The sequence below is a fragment of the Equus asinus genome, chromosome 11 (genome assembly GCF_041296235.1).
Source record: "Equus asinus isolate D_3611 breed Donkey chromosome 11, EquAss-T2T_v2, whole genome shotgun sequence".
NCBI lineage: Eukaryota > Metazoa > Chordata > Mammalia > Perissodactyla > Equidae > Equus > Equus asinus.
The window spans coordinates 81,873,129-81,891,605 of NC_091800.1; the positions used below are offsets into that span (position 1 = coordinate 81,873,129).

Below are 18,477 nucleotides of genomic sequence, written 5' to 3' on the forward strand. Positions count from 1 at the left end.
TCCAGCTCTTGTCCCCAGTGGTCAAGGGTTGCCCATGAGTGTTGGCTCCCACACACTCCCAGGGGTGCCGTGGCTCAGCGGGGCCCTGTGGCATCCCAGGTGGGGGTGGCAGAGAGCCAGGCGAAAATGATGCAAGGTACTGTGGGCCACACCTGTACATGGCTGATTTCCATAGCAACCACCATGGCAAAAGGATGGCCCCAGAGGCCGTGAGGCTGGAGCTTGAAGGATGCCCAGTGCAGCGCCCCCCCACGAGGCCTGTGGAGGCAGCTGCTGATTCCAGACTCCAATCCCCACCATCAAGGGGCAGTCATGACGTTCGTCGTCTCAGTCCTGACTCCTGCTCGACTTGGCTTAGCTTTGAGGCCTCTGTGTGGTCCACACATCAGAGCCAGGTGCTGAGCCACGAAGGACGGCACGGGGAAGACATCCTCCCAACAGGACTTACACCCCGGCAGCCCCTGACGCCCGCCCCATCTGCAGGCTGACTCTTGGGCGGCCTTGCAGAACTGGGGGCTGACTCAGAAGCCCTGCCTCCCTCCCATGGCCCAAGCTCGAGAGCAAAGGGCAGCCAGGGTGCATGCAGGCTCAGAAGGTGTGGGTCATGCGATGGCACAAACTGGCCGTGAAACTGCAGCCATTTCCACAGAGGCCATCGTACAGGAACGGGGTCCAGCTTCTCTGTGGGGGGGACCACTTACCCCTAATTCTACACTTAGAAAAGTCAGTTTTACCTGCAGAGTTCTTGGGAAAGGAATCCGTGCATCTGGACAATGAGGATTTTGTGGGGGGATCCCCACACCTCCCTCTCACCAGGTGGAGCTCGCTCCAGGCCCCCTCACAGGCGTGAACCACTGAGTGAGGCCAAGGAGGAGGGGGGAGGTGCCCCCGGAGACACCCACGCTGTGCGTCCTGGAGATGACGGTGGCCCTCCCCAGGCCGGCTAGTCCCTGGATGGGGAACAGGCAGGACTGGCCCTGCTCACCTCCCCGAGACCCCAGCGGCCCTGACCCACCTGATGCTTCCCCAGAACTGAGCTGGCTCCCTCATCGGGAACGGGGCCCATATGAGATCAGGGCCAGAAACCCGTGAGCAGGCTGGGGCCCAAGGACCAGGCTGCCTATCGAGAGCCAGGCTGGCGTCCAAAGTCCACTTGGGACAGATCCCAGAGAGGTCTATTTTGAGGGCGACGAGCAAGGGCGGAATGTTTCATGGTGTTGATGGAGAATGTGCCATCCCTGGGCAACCTCCCAGAGCTTGTGGCCATTCAGGGACACAAGCCGGGGGTGCTCAGGGCAGAAGGGCAAGATAATTGAAGAATATTCGGGAGGAAAGGGCCTTGGGAATCCACTCAGCCAGCCCTGCCTTCAAGCAGGAGCCACAGAGACAATTCACAGGACACTTTTTCCCTCCACAGCCTCCAAAGGCAAGCTCCAGGGCCTCTGGGTGGTGGCATATTTCCTAGCTGTGTCACCAGCAAAGACACACTTTAGTGAAGATAAATACACCCCCTGCCTGTCCAATGGCAAATTAAACCAAATTGATGAGAACTAACCAAAGTGACCTGTTTTCACTTTTCAGTGGGCTACGGTTGTGAAATTGAAGTGTGAGCCCTCAAGAGGGGCCTTGGGAACCGGACACCTTAACTGAGGTGCCCTGTCACACAGGGGGCTGTGCCAGCTTCATCCTGCAGGCCGGGTGCGTTCACTCTCCCGGAGAAGGCGCCCCGCACGGGCAGAGGTGGGCCTGCAGGGGCCCAGAATAGAGCTCAGGGCCATCCAGCCAGACAACCGACCACCCCACCAAAAAACGCCTCATGAAACACTGTTTTCTCACTGGCCTTCTGTCTCCTTTTGCTTTCTGTTATGGACTGAATGCTTGTGTTCCCCCCAAAACCCATATGTTGGAGCCCTAACCCCCAGTGTGATGGTATGTGGAGGTGGGGTCTTTGGGAGGTCATGGGGTGGGGGGGGGTGCTCCTTGTAATGGGATTAGCCCCCTTATGAGGAAAGAGAGACCAGAGCTCACTCTGTCTCCACCACATGCGGACACGGTGGGAAAGTGGCCGCCCGCAAGCACGGAAGGGTGTCCTCACCAGAAACTGCATCGGCCAGAGCCCTGATCTTGGATTCCAGCCTCCAGAACTGTGAGAAATAGATGTCGGCCGCTGAAGCCACCCATCCGTGTGCTGTCAGAGCAGCCCCAGCTGCTGAGGCCCCCTCCCCACAAAGAGCCCAAGGCTGGCCCACTTGCTCTCAGTTAATCCTCTAAGAAAATAAGAACTGTTGTCTCACAGCCTCCCTGTGTCAGCATCTTCTAATAACAAAGCAGCCCACCCACCAGCTACCAGAAAGGGGGCTGCTGATTCAGCAACTGCCAGGGGACCCAAACAGACCTAAAAACAGAGCTGTTAGTCTCGCTTCTATTATTGGAACTCATGCCATTAAGACAACTAGGCAGATGGGCCAATCTGAATATTCTGGAATTTAGAAGGACTCACTGTAGCTTTTAAAGACAGGGAGAAGTACCTCACACGCACAGCCATCTCCCAAGGTTCCCCAGCCAGGAGTCCACGGGGCCCCAAATCAAGCCTACACCAGTGGAGTCCCACACCCAGGTCCTTCTCAAATCCTCTTTAATAATATGTGTTGCTCACGCTGCTGCAACCAATATAAAAAAGGTGATTCCTGATTTCATATAAACTCACATCGAGAATCATTATGATGCCTCAAGATACAGGGACCAAAGATAAATCACAGTGAAGTGGGACATCTGAGCACAAGAAGCGGGAAGGTGTGCAGGTGCCGACAGGTGCACACGGCCAGGCAACGGCTCCGGTTGGAGCCAGGCAGTCAGGAAGGGAGCCGCGAGGGCACAGGCCTCCAGCAGTCTCGGCTCAGCAGAGTGCTTTCTGTAGATGATTCATTTGCTCCCCACCTCCCCAGGCAGCGATGGAGACGCAGGCAACTGTGCACATTGACCTTCTCCTCATAACCAGCTGCTCTTTCCGCTCGGGTCTCCTCCAGGCGCCGTCACAAAGTAACTCGTTGACTTTCTGTGCCCCTTCTGACTACAGCTCGGTGGCCACACACCTGCCAATCATGTAAACTGGGGTTGGGGGCCCCATGAGTCAGGCACAGCACCCAGCCTTGGTCCGTCCGGGTGGCTTGTAACTGGTGATGTCGACAGTCTGCGCTGGCCCCTGGGATCTCTGCCTCAGGATCATGGGCACCACCATCTCAAACAAGGTTTCAAACAGCAGGTCCACATTGTGCCCAGTTTTGGCGCTGGTCTCGAAGCACATCTGCTCAGCGGCCGGCGCGTCCTTCTCATCCAGCATCTTGTACTTCAGGATCTTTTTATAAAGCGCCACGGCGTCCTCCGGCCGCACCTGCTTGGACACCTTCAGCGATGCGCAGCCGCCGCTGGCCATCCCGGGGCTGTGTCCGTCCTCCTCCTGGCTCTCCGCAGCCCCCTCCTCCCTGAGGTCCACCTTGTTCCCCACAATGGCGAAGAGGCAGTCGGCGTTGGCCGTGTCCGTCAGGCCCAGGAACCGCTCCTCCAGCTCCACCAGGCTCTGCAGGTGGTTCACATCGTAGGTGAGGATGACGGCGGCTGCCCCCCGGCAGTACATGGAGCCCAGGCCATGGAACTGCTCGCGCCCTGGTGGGGAGAGGGAAAGACACCGGTTATCTCTCCCCTGGGGATGCACCCACCCACCACGCCACACGAGACGGATGCTGCAACCGTGATCCCAAATGTAGGTGTGGCTAGACTGGAGCAAGACACTGGCGTGCAGAAAGTCCAGGCCCCATGGGATCTAAATGCAATGCCTTCCTCCTCCTCCGGGAGTCTGCAGGCGCATCACCCCCTCCTCCCCCCCACCCCACCCCGGCCCCGGGCCCCGCCTTCCTTCTCATGAAAGGTGGTATGGCCTCTTCCTACTAGTGCATTTTAAAAGATGTTTAAATAAAATGCTGCCACCAGGGGTCTCAATTCTCGATGACATGGTCTGTGCCACATCTCAGCATCAGTCGTTCTGGTGCAGCACTGAGCAAACCCGCCCTTCACACGGGCGTATGGTTTCCAGTGCCCGAGGTTCTGTGCCACCTCAAGGCTGCCCCAGGACTGGGCGCCCATCCAGGTTGGTCCTCTTGCCTCGGGCCCCCCAGAGGCACCGAGGGCCCCGGCGGGGGTGGGGCCAGACTGCTGGGAGGAGCTGAGAAGCGAGGAAAGACGGACGGAGAACACACAAGGGCGCACACTAAGGAATCTCTTTTGGAACAAACCACGGAAAACAAGGCACCTCCACTTTCACCCAGCGGCAGACAATACCGCAGAGATTTGGAAAGCCCAGCGCCAGAGGGCTGGCCCCCGTCCTGGTCCCTGTCCTGTCGTGGCCAGCTGGCTGGGCGAGCTCAGACAGGACACCTCATGCCTCAGGCTCACCCTCCTCCCCTCTCTGCTTCCCTTCCTTACCTGCTCACGGCCGGATTAGGGATGCAAAGGACCCCCAAAGGCCTCAGGTGGCAGCCCCAGGGGAGGGAGAGCAAACCCACAGAAGAAAGTTCCAGAAGGACCCAGACACCTGGAGACGGTCCCCAGAACCCCAGCCCAAGGCTGCTCCCACCCTCAGAGCCGGAGGGCAGCTTTCCAGAGCAGGGTGCCAAGGAAACAGACACACACACACAAGAGGGAGGTTTTCTTTGTTTCTAGAGGAAATGGGTGTCTTCAAAGTTTCAGCCAGTCACAGCGAGAACTCAGGTGGCTCTGTGCATAAGTCGCCCTTGGGCTCAGCTCCTTCTCATGCAGCCTTTGGGGACAGGCAGGGCATCGCCCCAGGCCTTCTGCTGTCACTTCCCAGAGGGTCCCTGACCCCTTCCAGATTCCGTCTCCCACCCCTCCCGCCCTGGCGCTCCCCCTAAGATCAGCTCCCATACTTCACACAATCGCAAAGCCACATCTTGGTTACGAGGTTAATAAATATTTGTCTCTCTACCAGCCGGGAAGGCTGGGCAGCGTGGTTTGACCTGCCCCTGGTACTCGATGCCAATAAATGTGTTGAGCAAGTGAAGTCAGAAGTCATCCCCTCCGTTTGTTTAAAAAAAACAGTTTTTCTCTTATGTAAGGTTTCTTGGCTTGTTCTGTAACAATTTGGTCTGATTTGCAAAGTGGTTAATTTATACCCTGCACCGGGCGTCTCAACTCCCCACCTTTACCCTGAACGGCAGACTGAGCGGAAGATGGAGGGGGAGGGAGAGCGGGAGGAGGGGAGAGGTGAGAGGACAGAGGGCGGAACAGGGGAAGGAGGGGGAGAGACACAGGAGGAAGGGAGGGAGGCAGGAGAAGCCTGGATGTGTCAAACCCCCGAACTGGGAGTTCCTCCTGCTTGAGTATTTCTACTCCCCCACGTTAAACCATTAGAACAGCTAATGTCTGAACAGCACAGCTCACAGCTGAGGGCACGGCCGGGGGCCCCTTGCATTGAGGTGGGTCTCCAGGGGCCACTTTTGACCTGTGTTTGTGTCCCTGGGTTTCTTATCTCCTCATTCACTGGGGAGACGTGGTTCATTGACCCCATAAAGGGCAATTCATAATTCAGAATGGGGCCCCCTCCCGAAGCTGTGCCAGGCCCAGGGTTAGTCACGCCCTCCTGCCACTGCCATCCGGTTCCACCCTCTGGGCGGCGATTATGCAGAGCCAGAACGGCCTGCACCCAAGCTCCCTGGGATCTGCCCGTCGCCCCCCTGCCTTGCAGAGTTAACTCTATTTTTAGAACATCCTTGCCGGTTTCTCTCCCTAACTGGAATCCTGAAGAGCCAGGTCGGGAGTCTGCATTTCTTTGTAGGGTGTGGCACCCACCCATCTGGCTGTGCAACACCTATGACAACACAGGGACACCAGGAACACCCCTCCCATGCTGGCAGGGCTCAGAGCAGCGTCCAGGGTAATCACTTGGCCCCTCCCCAGCACTCCCAGCTCACAGTGCCCCTGGGGCCACATTTTCTCCCTGAAGGACCAGGGAAGCTTGAGGGAGGACTGGCGGAGGGTGTGCCATCACTCCTCTGTCCTAGACACAAAGGCACAGATCCCCACACCAGTGACGAGAAGGTAAGTTAAAAGTTCTTCAGTCTCTCCATGCTCACCCAACACGACCACCAGGTTAGCAACACGCTCCTGCAGGTGACACGACAGTTCATCCGTAATATCCTGCCCTCGACCCTGCCCAGCCCACTCAGACCCCTAACTTACCCCCACCAGCAGCTCCAGCCAGGCTGTCTCTGCTTTTACCTGTTTACCTTCGACCTGGAGACAGGAACCAGCCTAAGGAGGGCCCCTGGCCTAACAAGATAAGGCCCCTAACCAATCAGCAAGCTAGGAGCATCAGATAGAGACCACCAAGATCCACATCCCGCAGCCTCAGGACTTTTCCAGGCTCCCGCATGCACCCTGGCACCCAGGAGTCCACTGAAGGTGACCCTACCTCCACTAGCACAGTAAAAATCACACCCAGGGGTGGAGAGCTAGCGTGCTAATGATACATGCAACATACGTGGTGACATGCTACATGACAGCGCAGGCCCAAGAAAAACCCCACCTCCACAGGCCATGACAAGGCCTGTCTCCCCAGCCTCTGCCTAATGAAAGCCCCCCAGTCCTGCTCCCTGACAAGCCGGTCACCTGCCCCTTTCCTTTCCACACCGGCTCCCTTGTACCTCCCTTGTGCACAAGCTAAAAAACTTTTACTTTCTACTCCCATTTGTGGTCTCTCTTGATTTCCATCCTGGGGGACAACAAGAGCCCGACCTGCCAGTAACAAACAGTCTCAGATGAAATTCGGTGGCTGCCGGCAGTGTTTAGTTTGGACACCAAGCCCCGCGGCTGACACAGTAGAAACAGAGGCAGGAACAGAACCCATCAGGTCCGTGACCTTGACGGGAAAGAACATAACATTTATCCTCACTGTCCTCGAGCTGAAGTCTAGCATTTCCCCTGATTATGCATATTGGCAACAAACCATGGAAATGATAATTAGGAGCAGTACCTGTGGCTTCCTCATGGATACAAATAACAGAGGCTTTCAGTTCACATTACACTTGTCACGGCCTCTCGAGGTACTTGCGCTCATCAGCATTCACAGCTGGAACAGCTGTTAGGCCTGCCACTGTACAGGAGGCCAGGCTCCCGGCAAACCTCTGCATTTTATTGCATGGGTTTCAGTACAGAACTCGGAGGAAGGGCCCTGGGTTCCTACCATTGGGCACAAAGGGATCCTCGACACAAAAGAAATGAAGAACCCTTGGTCTGAGGGTCTGAGGAGCACAGATTGAAGGCGTGACACCTGCACATATATTTATATAAAACAGTGTTCTTTGCCAATAAAGCACCATCTTCAGCCAAATGACCAAGAAACGCAAATTCCACTCAACCCCCAATCCTTCTGGAACGGCCACTTTCTGACACAGGATCGTTGGCACTGCCTCATTCGGGGCAGGCTGGTGGCCCCCACGCCCAGCCTAGAGAGAGCAGCCTGCTGAGGAAGACATCCGGGAGAAGGGCCCGGCATGGACCTACGTTGACCGCTCACTGACTTCTCTCTCTCCCAGAGCCAGACCCAAAGCCGGGACTTCTTCCCCCAACGCCCCACTTTTCTCCAACAAAGCCCCAGCTGTTTCCCCCAAAAGATCAGACGGGGAGGGGAGCTGGGGAGGGTGATGCCCAGCCAGATTTGGCAGGATTGGAGGTATACATCCTGCCTGCAGCCATCCTGAAGGTCGAGTGATGTGCCAGAAAGCAAGTACCATCACTGGCTCATTGCCCTCTCCTGGGAAGAGCCAGCCTGTGGACACGCGGCATGCGGTCTGGAATTCAGCACCCACAGAACCACATTCCTTCCTTCAGCACACCGAGAGCAGGTCGGTCCTAAGACTAACAATTTAATCATAGTTTCATGTCAAACTACACTGTACACCAACAGGTAGGAGCTCAACAGTCGTCTCCTGTCTCTTCATGGACTCCCTATGGGACATGATGATCAAGAAGTCACTTTAAAAACTGGCAATAGCAGGTGTGAGTCAAAAAGAAAAGAAAGAAAGAAATGTTCCCCATCACTAGTACTGAGCGAGGACTTCTTTTTCGGATGCTAATTTCATATATAGTGATCCGGGCATCATGAGATTTTCCAACGGCTAAAAATGTCGTCAGCGCCCACACACCAGATTTCATAAGAGGAAGGGAGAGGCAAATGAGGGAAAATAAAGTGACGTAGCTCACTGAGTCCACGCAATTCCCTGAGGACAAAAAGGAGACTGTGCTAACGGTTAAAATAGTTTTCCTTTCCAAATAAAAATGTCTGATTTGCTTTTGAAAAAGTAAATAATAATAATACATAAAGAAAAATCATAATAACTAAAGGAAATAGGAACTGAGTGAGGAATCCCAAATGCTAGCCTGATAGAGAGTAAATAAGAGAAGCTGTTCGAACCCTGTAATTGCTATCTGCCCAGTAAGCAACGCAGACCAGCCGAATGAAGCCGCCCCAGCTAGAGTTTACAACTGCGCCGTTTTCACACTTTAAATTCTTCAATGCCCTTTTAGATGGGATCTATAGCTTTTAGGCTGTAGTGCCCATCCAACAGGGAACAGAAGTTCTGAATCTTATCCCAACTGAATTTAAGTGGCAGCCCTGGCATTTCCAGCATCAAGAACACAATGAAGATAAAGTGGTAAGTCAGTAAGAGTTGACCTTTGGCGGTTGGCACTGCCAAATTCACAGCCTATTTGAATTCAAGACTCTCGAGCAAGCTCTCCTGTAGTTTGTGAATCTGCGCTCAGCTAAAAGCCAGGCTCCTGCTGCTCGAAATAAACGTCAGCTCCTCAGCCCTTCAGAAGGCTGACCTCTGGTCTACGAGGATGCACTTGAACGGGGATCCCAAAAATTCCCTTCCCCTGGTGACCAGATCTGGTGTTTCTACCTCTCTCGCCTTCTCTCCCCATCCCGGGTCCCCAAGCACAGTTCCCGAGACAAAGCTCCAGGAATTCCTATAGTCCTTTCCTCGGGCTTCACGGGGAACAAAACAGCCTCGTGGTCCAAGTCTGGGGCTGCCTGGCTCCAGGCTGCCCTGCCCCAGCCCTGAGAGGACGAAGAGGAAAGTCACCAGTTGTTTCAAGTTCAATCAACGCAGCTGAGGGTCAACGAGCTGCCAAGCCCTGGTCCCGGTCTAGGGGCCAGGCTGCCAGGCTTGGCGTGGCCCCTGCTGGACAGCCTGCCATGGATCCAGAGGCAGGAGCTGGCCCGGAGGACAGGGGCTCAGTCTCCTTCGCCTCCAGGAAGGGGCTTGGGCTCCCTTGCAGCTCGCTGTCTACGGGGCTGCCCAGACAGAAGGATGTGTGATTGTCAGAGCATCCGGGGGTCTGAGTGGGATGGGTCCAGGAATTCTGGCTTCCCTGTGAAGCAAATCAACAAGTGACCTGTTTCCCTTAGGCTCATCCATGTTGTCATATATTGCAGAATCTCCTTTTTTAGGGCTGAATGATATGCCATCATATGCACTGTTGTCTTTACCCAATCATCTGTCAAAGGACATTTAGGTCATTTCCATACCATGGCTGTGAAAAACGCTGTGATGAGCATGGGAGGGCTCATGAGCCAGTCACTGGACAAATACTGCGCGATCCCACTGACAGGAGGTACCTAACAGTCAAATTCACAGAATCAAAGGGTGGAATGGTGGCTGCCAGGGCCTGGGGGAAGGAGGAAGCAGGGAGTTACTAATCGACGGACATAAAGTTTCAGTTAAGGGAGATGAATAAATTCTAGGGACCAGCTGTATAGCCTTGCAGCTAAAGCCAACAACACTGCATTGCGCACTTAAAAATCCAAGAGGGTAGAGCTCATGTGAAGTGTTCTTACCACAGGAAAATAAAATCAACAAACCCAAACAAAGTGATCTGTTAAGGTTTGTGTCGCCAACACAATTCAGATGCGGATGTCTATTATCCTGGTGGTGGAGGAGAAACGGGATCTGACAGTGCCGCCCGTGTCTGATCGGGGACGTCCTTGGACAAACCACTGAAACAGAAAAACTGGCTGGACGTGGCCTGGTGAGCCCGGAGCATCTGGAGAGGGAGGCCAGCTGGCCCCCGGGCGGGTCCCTGGGGAGGCAGGTGCTGTGCTAACAGGTTGGCCAGAGCCCGCGGCCAGCCTTTCAGAATCACAGACGTAACGCGTTGGGGCTGCTCACCCAGAGAGCTCTTCCGTGCTGCGTGTGCAGTGGGAAACCAGAATGCCCACGGAGTCATTCACAACCGGGAATGAGATATTAATCTCCATATTTCCTTCCCAGGATCAGGTGCAGGAAAGACGGCACTGCTGACCAGGAGAAAGCTGGGTCAGCAGGAGACCGGTTAACAAGTCCTCAGGGCTCAGGAAGCTCACGCCGTCGTCCCGGCAACCACACTAAGTGGGCCTTCCCCTTCCCACATCTGACAGAGGGAGAAACTGAGGCACAGAAAGCACAGGAAGTGGCCCCCAGCAGGAAGGGTGGAGCCCAAAGCCAAGACGCTGGCCCCAGGTCCCAGGTAGTCTGTGGTCTGACCGCTCATCAAGAGTCCAACTATCTGTGCTCAAATCCCCACCGTGTGACTTTGGCAGGTCACTTAACCCTCTGTGCCTCAGTTTCCTGTCGCCAAAATGTGGAGAGTGACCCCCAAAGGGCAGCTGTGAGAACGGAATTAATTTGTACAGGTAACTGCCTAGAGCCACACCCGGCAGGTGTGCAGCCTGCAAGAGTTTGTTAGACACACTTTAAACCACGAATCCGGCCCTCCCAAACCTCAGGAGGAACCTGGCCCCCCAAGATTGCCACGTCCTGGGTCTTCACCAGCACCTCTAAGCACTGTCGCCTAGGGCCTGTTATCACCTTGCAGCTGACCCATCTCCTACATCTTTCTCATTTTTATGAGGTTTCCTTTCGGAGGATGACCCTCTCCCCAAATTCCGGGGCGCTTTATCAGGTAGCTGCTGCACCCCGTGTCTGAAGAGCTGGAAACCGGGCAGCAGCAGGCACAGAAGAACAGAAGTCAGCGGCCCACGATCACCCCATCGGCTGTGGGACACCTGAGGCTAGAGGGTCCGATTACTCTCTCTTTTATTCTCCAGCCATCCTCAGGCCAAATACAACCAGCCTTTCACCCGGAGTGTCACCTTTCTACCTCTCTTTTTGCTTGCACAGTCTAAAATAACAGTGGATGGTATAACCATCAGAAATCACATTACAACGCTGGCTACAGATTTTTTTTTTTAGATTTTATTTTTCCTTTTTCTCCCCCAAAGCCCCCCCCCCCCCAGTACATAGTTGTGTATTTTTAATTGTGGGTCCTTCTAGTTGTGGCATGTGAGACGACGCCTCACCGTGGCCTGATGAGCAGTGCCATGTCCGAGCCCAGGATCTGAACCGGCGAAACCCTGGGCTGCCAAAGTGGAGCGCGTGAACTTAACCACGCAGCCACAGGGCTGGCCCCCTGGCTGCAGATTTTAAACATGGGTGGGGACTTTTACAAAATACTGATGCTCAAACCCCCCCGCCCCGGAGCACGTGGATCAGGATCTGACGGGAGCGTGGGCATCTGCACCGTTTTCAAAGCCCGCCTGGTGAAAGTCGTATGCAGCGGGAGGCGAGGATCCCCAACTTGCTCAGCGAAAGTGGGAGATAAAAACACAGTTGTTAAAATGCCAGAATCAGAACGCTCCTATTTCAATTCAGTTGAAAAGTAAGGCCTACCAGAAAATGCAAACCCTGAAAGAAAGAAGAGCTTTTGAAAAGCCTTGCAAAGCGGGCGGGAACGCGCACCGGATGAAGCTCACAGAAATATCGAAGTGACGACAGGAAGAAAGATAAAAAACCCAGATTCACAGAACCAGGGATGGGAATGAATGGAAACTTCGGGGCACGCACAGAAATGGGACCACCAGCAAATAGCTGGAGAGATTTTTTTTAAATAAAATAAAATCCTTTTCCCAACCCTTTGAAGTTCCACCCACAGCATTATAAATACTACTGAAAGATTAGTTCTATTTTGTACAGGTTGATGAGTTTTGACTGACATTGACAGTCACAGGCAAGACAGGACATTCCATCTGCATGTATGTTTCTAAACTGATAGTGAACCTGGTTAGAGAAGGGCCCACGGAAACAACTACACCCCAGGGATGTTTGCAGAGTGGATGGTAAAGCTCTTTTAGTGCAATAAGAAAGAGGAACGATGTGTCCTCCCAGGTGACGAAAGGAGCTGGCTGTCTGGGGCCAGCGCTGGGCACAGCTGCCTCCACGTGCGCAAACTGGAGAGACACCAGGCAGGGCCCTTCGCCTGCGCATCCCCTGTTCACACAGGGGCACCAGGAAACAGGTGCATGAGTCTGCCAGCCCCGAGACACCTGTGTGTGAGGGTCAACCTGACCAGGCCAAGGTGCCCAGCTGTGTGGCCCAACGCTAGTCTAGGTGTTGCCACAAAGGCATTTTTTTAGATGTGGTTAAAGTCTGCAATCAACTGACTTTACATAAAGCAGACTAACCTTCATAATGTGTGTGGGCCTCATGCAATCAGTTGAAGGTCCTACAAGCCAAGACTAAGGTTTCCTGGAGAAAGAGGAATTCTGTCCCCAGACTGCACCTGAGTTTTAAAAAAATCCTGTCTGAGTTTCTAGCCTGTGGCCCTATGGATTTTGGACTCAAGACTGCAACATGGACTCTTCCCTGGGGCTCCAGCCTGACAGCCTGCCCTCCGGATCTCAGACTTGCCAGCCCCTCAGTCTTGTGAGCCAGTCCCTTAAAATCACTCCCGCCCCCTCCCTCTCTCTGCATATACACATATATGCACGTGTGTATATCCTACTGGTTCTGTGTCTCTAGACTGACACACTTGCAGCCACTCACTTGCTTCTCTGGGAAATGTTCCAACTGTTAGTACAAAAAAAGGGAAACTATCTCAGGGTTTTTATACTGACTGTATAGTGAAATGATAATATTCTGGCTCTGTTGCGTTAAATAAAATATAATTTTGAAACTAATACCTGGGGCTGGCCCAGTGGCGCAGGGGTTAAGTGCACATGTTCTGCTTCCGTAGCCCGGGGTTTGCCAGTTTGGATTCCGGGTGCAGACATGGCACCGCTTATCAAGCCATGCTGTGGCAGGCATCCCACATATAAAGTAGAGGAAGATGGGCACGGATGTTAGCTCAGGGTCAGTCTTCCTCAGCAAAAAAGAGGAGGATTGGCAGCAGATGTTAGGTCAGGGCTAATCTCCCTCAAAAAATAAATAAATAAATAAAATAAATAAAAATAGTAAAAATAAAAAAAAACCCAAAAAACTAATATCCATTTTTAGCTTTTTTAATGTGGCTACCAGAAAATTTAAGATTACATATGCAGCTCACGATATATTTCTGCTGGATAGTGCTGGTCAGTCAGTGATAAAAATAAGAGAAGCCATTGGAGGAATATTTACTGTTTGCTTTTCAAAAAGCTTTGAGGGGTTAGATATAAAACCTTTTTAATGGTTTAGGGAACTGATAAGTGATAGAGCCAGGAGAACAAGTTTGTCCAGCCTCAAGGCGTGTGTCACCTCCCGTTTGTGAGTGAATGAATGATTGAAGGCCTGTGTGCAGGTGTGAAGGTGGGGAGAGTGACGTGGGCACGTCGATGGGTGACTGAGGATTTCTCAGTGCATTCGCCAGGGCGCATCAGCGGTGGGGAGGCAGGGCAGTCAAAGCCGGGTGGGGGCTCAGGTTCCTGAGTGCAGACACCGGGGCTGGACAGGTGCTGGCCTTGATGATTTGGGTTTTAATCATTCTTTGAGAGGAGGGTGTTGGCAGGATGTCCAACAGGCACTGCCCGCAGGCCACGGGCCGGAGGTGGGTTGGGAATCACGTGTGTGGCCGGGAATCATCCCCACCCGGTGCCTAGGGCATTACAGGGACAGTCCAGACCCTGTCCCCAGGAGTGAGAATTCCCTGGCCTGACCGGGGCCTGGGTCCCCAGGCTGTTCTCCTCTTCAGCCACAACCAAGAGTCCCTGTCTCAGGTGATGGCTGCTGACGGGCCGAGGTGGGGTGTTCTTGTGGAAGCTTTGGAGAGTGAGATCCCTGGGGCCACCGTGACAAATTACAGACGGGAAGCTTAAAACAGCAAGTCAGCCTCGCACAGCTCAGGAGGCCACACGTCTGAACTCTGGCGGGCTGTGCCCCCTGCGAAGACTCGGGGGAGGACCCTGCTTGCTGCTTCCAGCTTCCGGTGGCCCCAGGGGTCCCTGGGCTTGTGGCCGCGTCACCCCATCTCTGTCTCCACTGTCACGTGTTTCTCCCTTGTGTCTCTGCTAAGGACACTTGTCATTGGGTTTGGGGCCCAGCGGGATAATCCAGAATGGTCTCCTCCACTCAAGACCTTAACTAAGTTTCATCCACACAGGCCCTTTTACCAAATGAGATGCCACTCACAGGTGCCTGGGATGAGGGCCTGCCTGTGTCTTTGGGGCCACCACTCAGCCCGCTCCAGATGGTAGGAGACTTTAGCAATTCTCTCTTTTATGGGACAAAAGAACAAGAATAAAAGACAGAGAAAGAAGGAGGAGATAACTTCAAACCCAGAAAAATCTAAACGTAGTCCACTGTTCTGTTCCCCGTCTCCGTGGGCTGTTTGGTGGAGTTTGCGCTTTATTCTGAAGCCTGCCAGAAGTCCCAGGAGGTCCACAGCGGGTTTCACGACTGAGTCTGCACCTGGCGAGAACTGGGCAGGCTGCAGAGAGGGCAGGCAGGGGGCCTTAATGAAGATGTCTCCAGTTCGGGTCCCAGCGATACTTGCAGTTGCTGAAAAGCCCTTTGAAGGCCACTTCCCCCTTTCCCATGGGCCTACTGCCAATAATCCTCCTCTTTTTTGCTGAGGAAGACTGACCCTGAGCTAACATCCGTGCCCATCTTCCTCTACTTTATATGTGGGATGCCTGCCACAGCATGGCTTGATAAGCGGTGCCATGTCCGCACCCAGGATCCAAACTGGCAAACCCCGGGCTACGGAAGCAGAACATGCGCACTTAACCCCTGCGCCACTGGGCCAGCCCCAGGTATTAGTTTCAAAATTATATTTTCTTTAACGCAACAGAGCCAGAATATTATCATTTCACTATACAGCCAGTATAAAAACCCTGAGATAGTTTCCCTTTTTTTGTACTAACAGTTGGAAGTCAGGTGTGTATTTCACCCTTAGGGCCCCTCTCAGTTGGGACTAGCCACATCTCAAGTGTTCAAAGCCCCATGTGGCCGCTGGCCACCGTTCTGGACAGCACAGATGTTGACTCTCAAGTCCTTGAGGGCAGACATCACCTGCACCTGTTCATTTCAGCATCGAGCACAGTTCTTGGACACACGGACACTCAGGGACCACTTGTCACATGCATGATAGAGCACCTGCTGAGTCACAGAAACTAATAACTGACACTGACACGGGGCTCACTTATAAAACACCTCCACATACTGTATCCTCATTAATCCTCGCAACTACCCCAGGAAGTCTTCATCTTTCCCCTTTCTGATGATCTGGAAATCCAGGCTCAGAGATGCCAAGCTACAGCCAACATCACTAGACAACAAATAGTTGGGCTGGAGCCCAGTTCTCCAGATTCCAAATCTCATCCTCCCCCCTGCCTCTGAGCCCCTTTGGGCTGTGGGCCCTTCCACAAAACGCCCTGTGCAACTCGTTTTTTACGGGTGGCCGCAAAGCACTGCAGCCCACGCAACATCCTTCTGAGCAGCGAGCTCGATAAGCACGTGATGAGCATCTGAGCACGTCTTGCCTCTCGGCCCCAGACAGGGTCGAGTACCCAGGATGCTCTGGCTGCTCAGAGTCCTCAACCGTGGCCTTTCACTTCTCTCCTTGAAGGTGAGCCAGAGGCCAGGGAACACCACCTCAGGTTAAGAAATGGAATAACAAATGTAGTCCCTGCTCCCCACCAGGGGGTGAATTGTGTCCCCCAAAAGGATATGTTGAAGACTTCACCCCCAGGACCTGTCAACGTGACCTTATTTGGAAATAGGGTTGTTACAGATGTAACCAGGTTAAGATGAGGTCCTGGGGCTGGTCCCTAATGCAGTGTGATTGATGTCCTTGAAAGAAAGAGTAGAAACACACAGACACACGCAGAGGGATGATGATGCGAAGACAGAGGCAGACATTGGAATGATGTATCTACAAGCTGAGGAACGCCAGCACCCACCAGAACCCAGGAGGGGGGCACGGATCAGATCCCCCCAGAGCCTTCAGAGAGAGCGTGGCCCTGCCGACAGCTTGATTTTGGACTCTGGCCTCCAGAACTGAGAGAATGAATTTCTGATGTTTTAAGCAACCCAGTGTGTGGAACATTGTCACAACTGCCCCAGGAAACTACCGCCTCCGCTGAGATCTGAATTGGGCTGCAGACGGATGGCTTCTTCGTTCAGATACCAAAGGTCACGAATGGAACAAGAACAACGTCCATGCGAAGGGGTCAGACTGCCAAGAGAAGCTTCTGCTTCCTTCCCCTCACCACTTCCTCCTCTCCCTGCCAGCGGGAGAAAAACCCAGAAAATTATGAACTTCGGTGAACCACACTGAAGGAGAAGTTGATAAGGACGGTTCAGATAACAGTGAACTCAAATAACCATCCCAAAGATGAAGAATCACGCACCGTCTGCCGAGCCAGAGTCAGCACAGCTGCTCACTTCCTGAAAACGAGCCCCAGATCACCAAGTGAATTCACGTGGACGCCTCCACGTTGGACGGTCTCAGTTTGCTCCCCTGTTTCTGGCTCGACCAGGTGCTGCCATGAGGAAGCATCTTCACCCTCTAATCTGATCTGCACAAGAAGAAACAAACCATCCAAGTGCCCTTTGCTGTCTTTCCCGAGAAATACAAGAGGGAAGAGGTGGTAACTGCTGGAAAACATATCAAAGAAAAACGAACGAATTATCCAGCCAAAGAAGCGGTAGAATTGTCTGCATCTTAAGAGGAGAAGCTGTCACAGACCCGTGTGAAAATGCAGTGTCCCGTGAAGGGCAGGTAGGCTTCAGGGTGTCCGAGAGAGTCCCCGATAAGGAGCTCCTCCTCGTCCAGCAGAACGGCAGCGGATGAACGCTATTCTAGCTCTCGTGGTGACTACACTGAGTGTCAGCACCTTTTCCCGTCGCCCACACTGTCACAGCACTTACTACACGCAGACCGGCACCAAGCCCTTTGTGGGCCCCATCATTTAATCCCCACACCCTGGGGGGCTGCCGTCTCATCCTCTCCCCCAGGCCTGAGGAATGTACCTGCGCCATGGCACACAGACCTCGACCACAGAGGAGGGACGTGACCCCGCCATCAGGGTCCAGAGCCCCGTTCCTAAGCGATGCTACCCCGTCAGCTTCAAGTCCTGCTCTAAGATGGACATGTGGAAGGGGACTTGGTTCAAAAGAAAGAAGGCCAGTATTTCAAAATCCAGAAGGAATAACAATGGGATGACCCCTGTTATGCCTCTGTTATCAGAAATCGAGCAAACCCAAAAAGGCAAGAGAAGTACAAAAAGCAAAAACACCGAGACCTCCCAGTGGAAGCAGCTCCCACGGGGCAGCTCCTTCTCCCAGCACGGCCGCCATGTGGACGACCCTGGAGGAACCGTCCGTCCACTGTCCCCAGACGGCAGTGACGCTGCCTGGCAGATGGCTGGAGTCCACCATGCACTTTTCATCTACACAGGCTAGGCCTCACCAACCCCAGCGGGGAGTCACCATCTCCCAGTGAAGACCCTAAGACCAGGTCCTTCCCATCATGCCCCCCAGGTAAGAGCCCCCACGATGGGGACATGCCATCGTACAGGAGAAACCTCCTGAAAACTCGGAGCAAGGAAAGACAATGAGCCAGCAGCCGTCAGCTGGACCTTAAAGAGCAGAAGTTGAAAAGGAAAAAAAAAAATGTTCTGCCAAAAGGAAGAACGAAACCCTCAACACCAGTTAGATACACTAACTAGAGAGCTGATTAGGCAACATTTTAAAGATAAGCTAATAATTAAAATCCAATAATCCAACTTAGTGGCTTGCATTTATAGTTCCTCTGATCTTGTTCTTAACAGGCTGTGACCACGGAAAGGCATTCAGAAACAGCCGTGCTCCGGGACACGAAGGAGGATGGTTATTCTTCTAGTCCAGGAAGCCCGCGGACTTACACCGGTAGCAAAATGACAAACAGCCCTGTGGGACTGAACTACTGGGGACGAGTGAGCCACGTCTAACTACATCTAAACCCACACCTGTGAAGACTTCCTTCCTTCTATAAATAGAGGACCCAAACCCAAAACGATTTCCAACTAATGGAAACAGCAACACATGGGGGAGAGGAAGAGTGTCTCAGAAAAATGGATCTATTTCCACATTTAAACACATTCACAATGTATTTTCACACAAATCAGCATAC

The 18,477-nt window shown here is 53.4% G+C and overlaps 1 protein-coding gene across 2 annotated transcripts in view; it reads right to left on the reverse strand.

Moving 5' to 3' along the window:
• Positions 1-2,618: 2,618 nt before the first annotated feature.
• Positions 2,619-18,477, reverse strand: part of RAB20 (RAB20, member RAS oncogene family) — an 87,322-nt gene continuing 71,463 nt past the window's right edge. For both annotated transcript variants that reach the window (XM_044779707.2, XM_014852147.3), the window contains one exon: positions 2,619-3,663. In XM_044779707.2, the coding sequence (XP_044635642.1) occupies positions 3,131-3,663 (533 nt within the window). In that variant the 3' untranslated portion in view covers positions 2,619-3,130. The remainder of the gene's footprint in view (positions 3,664-18,477) is intronic.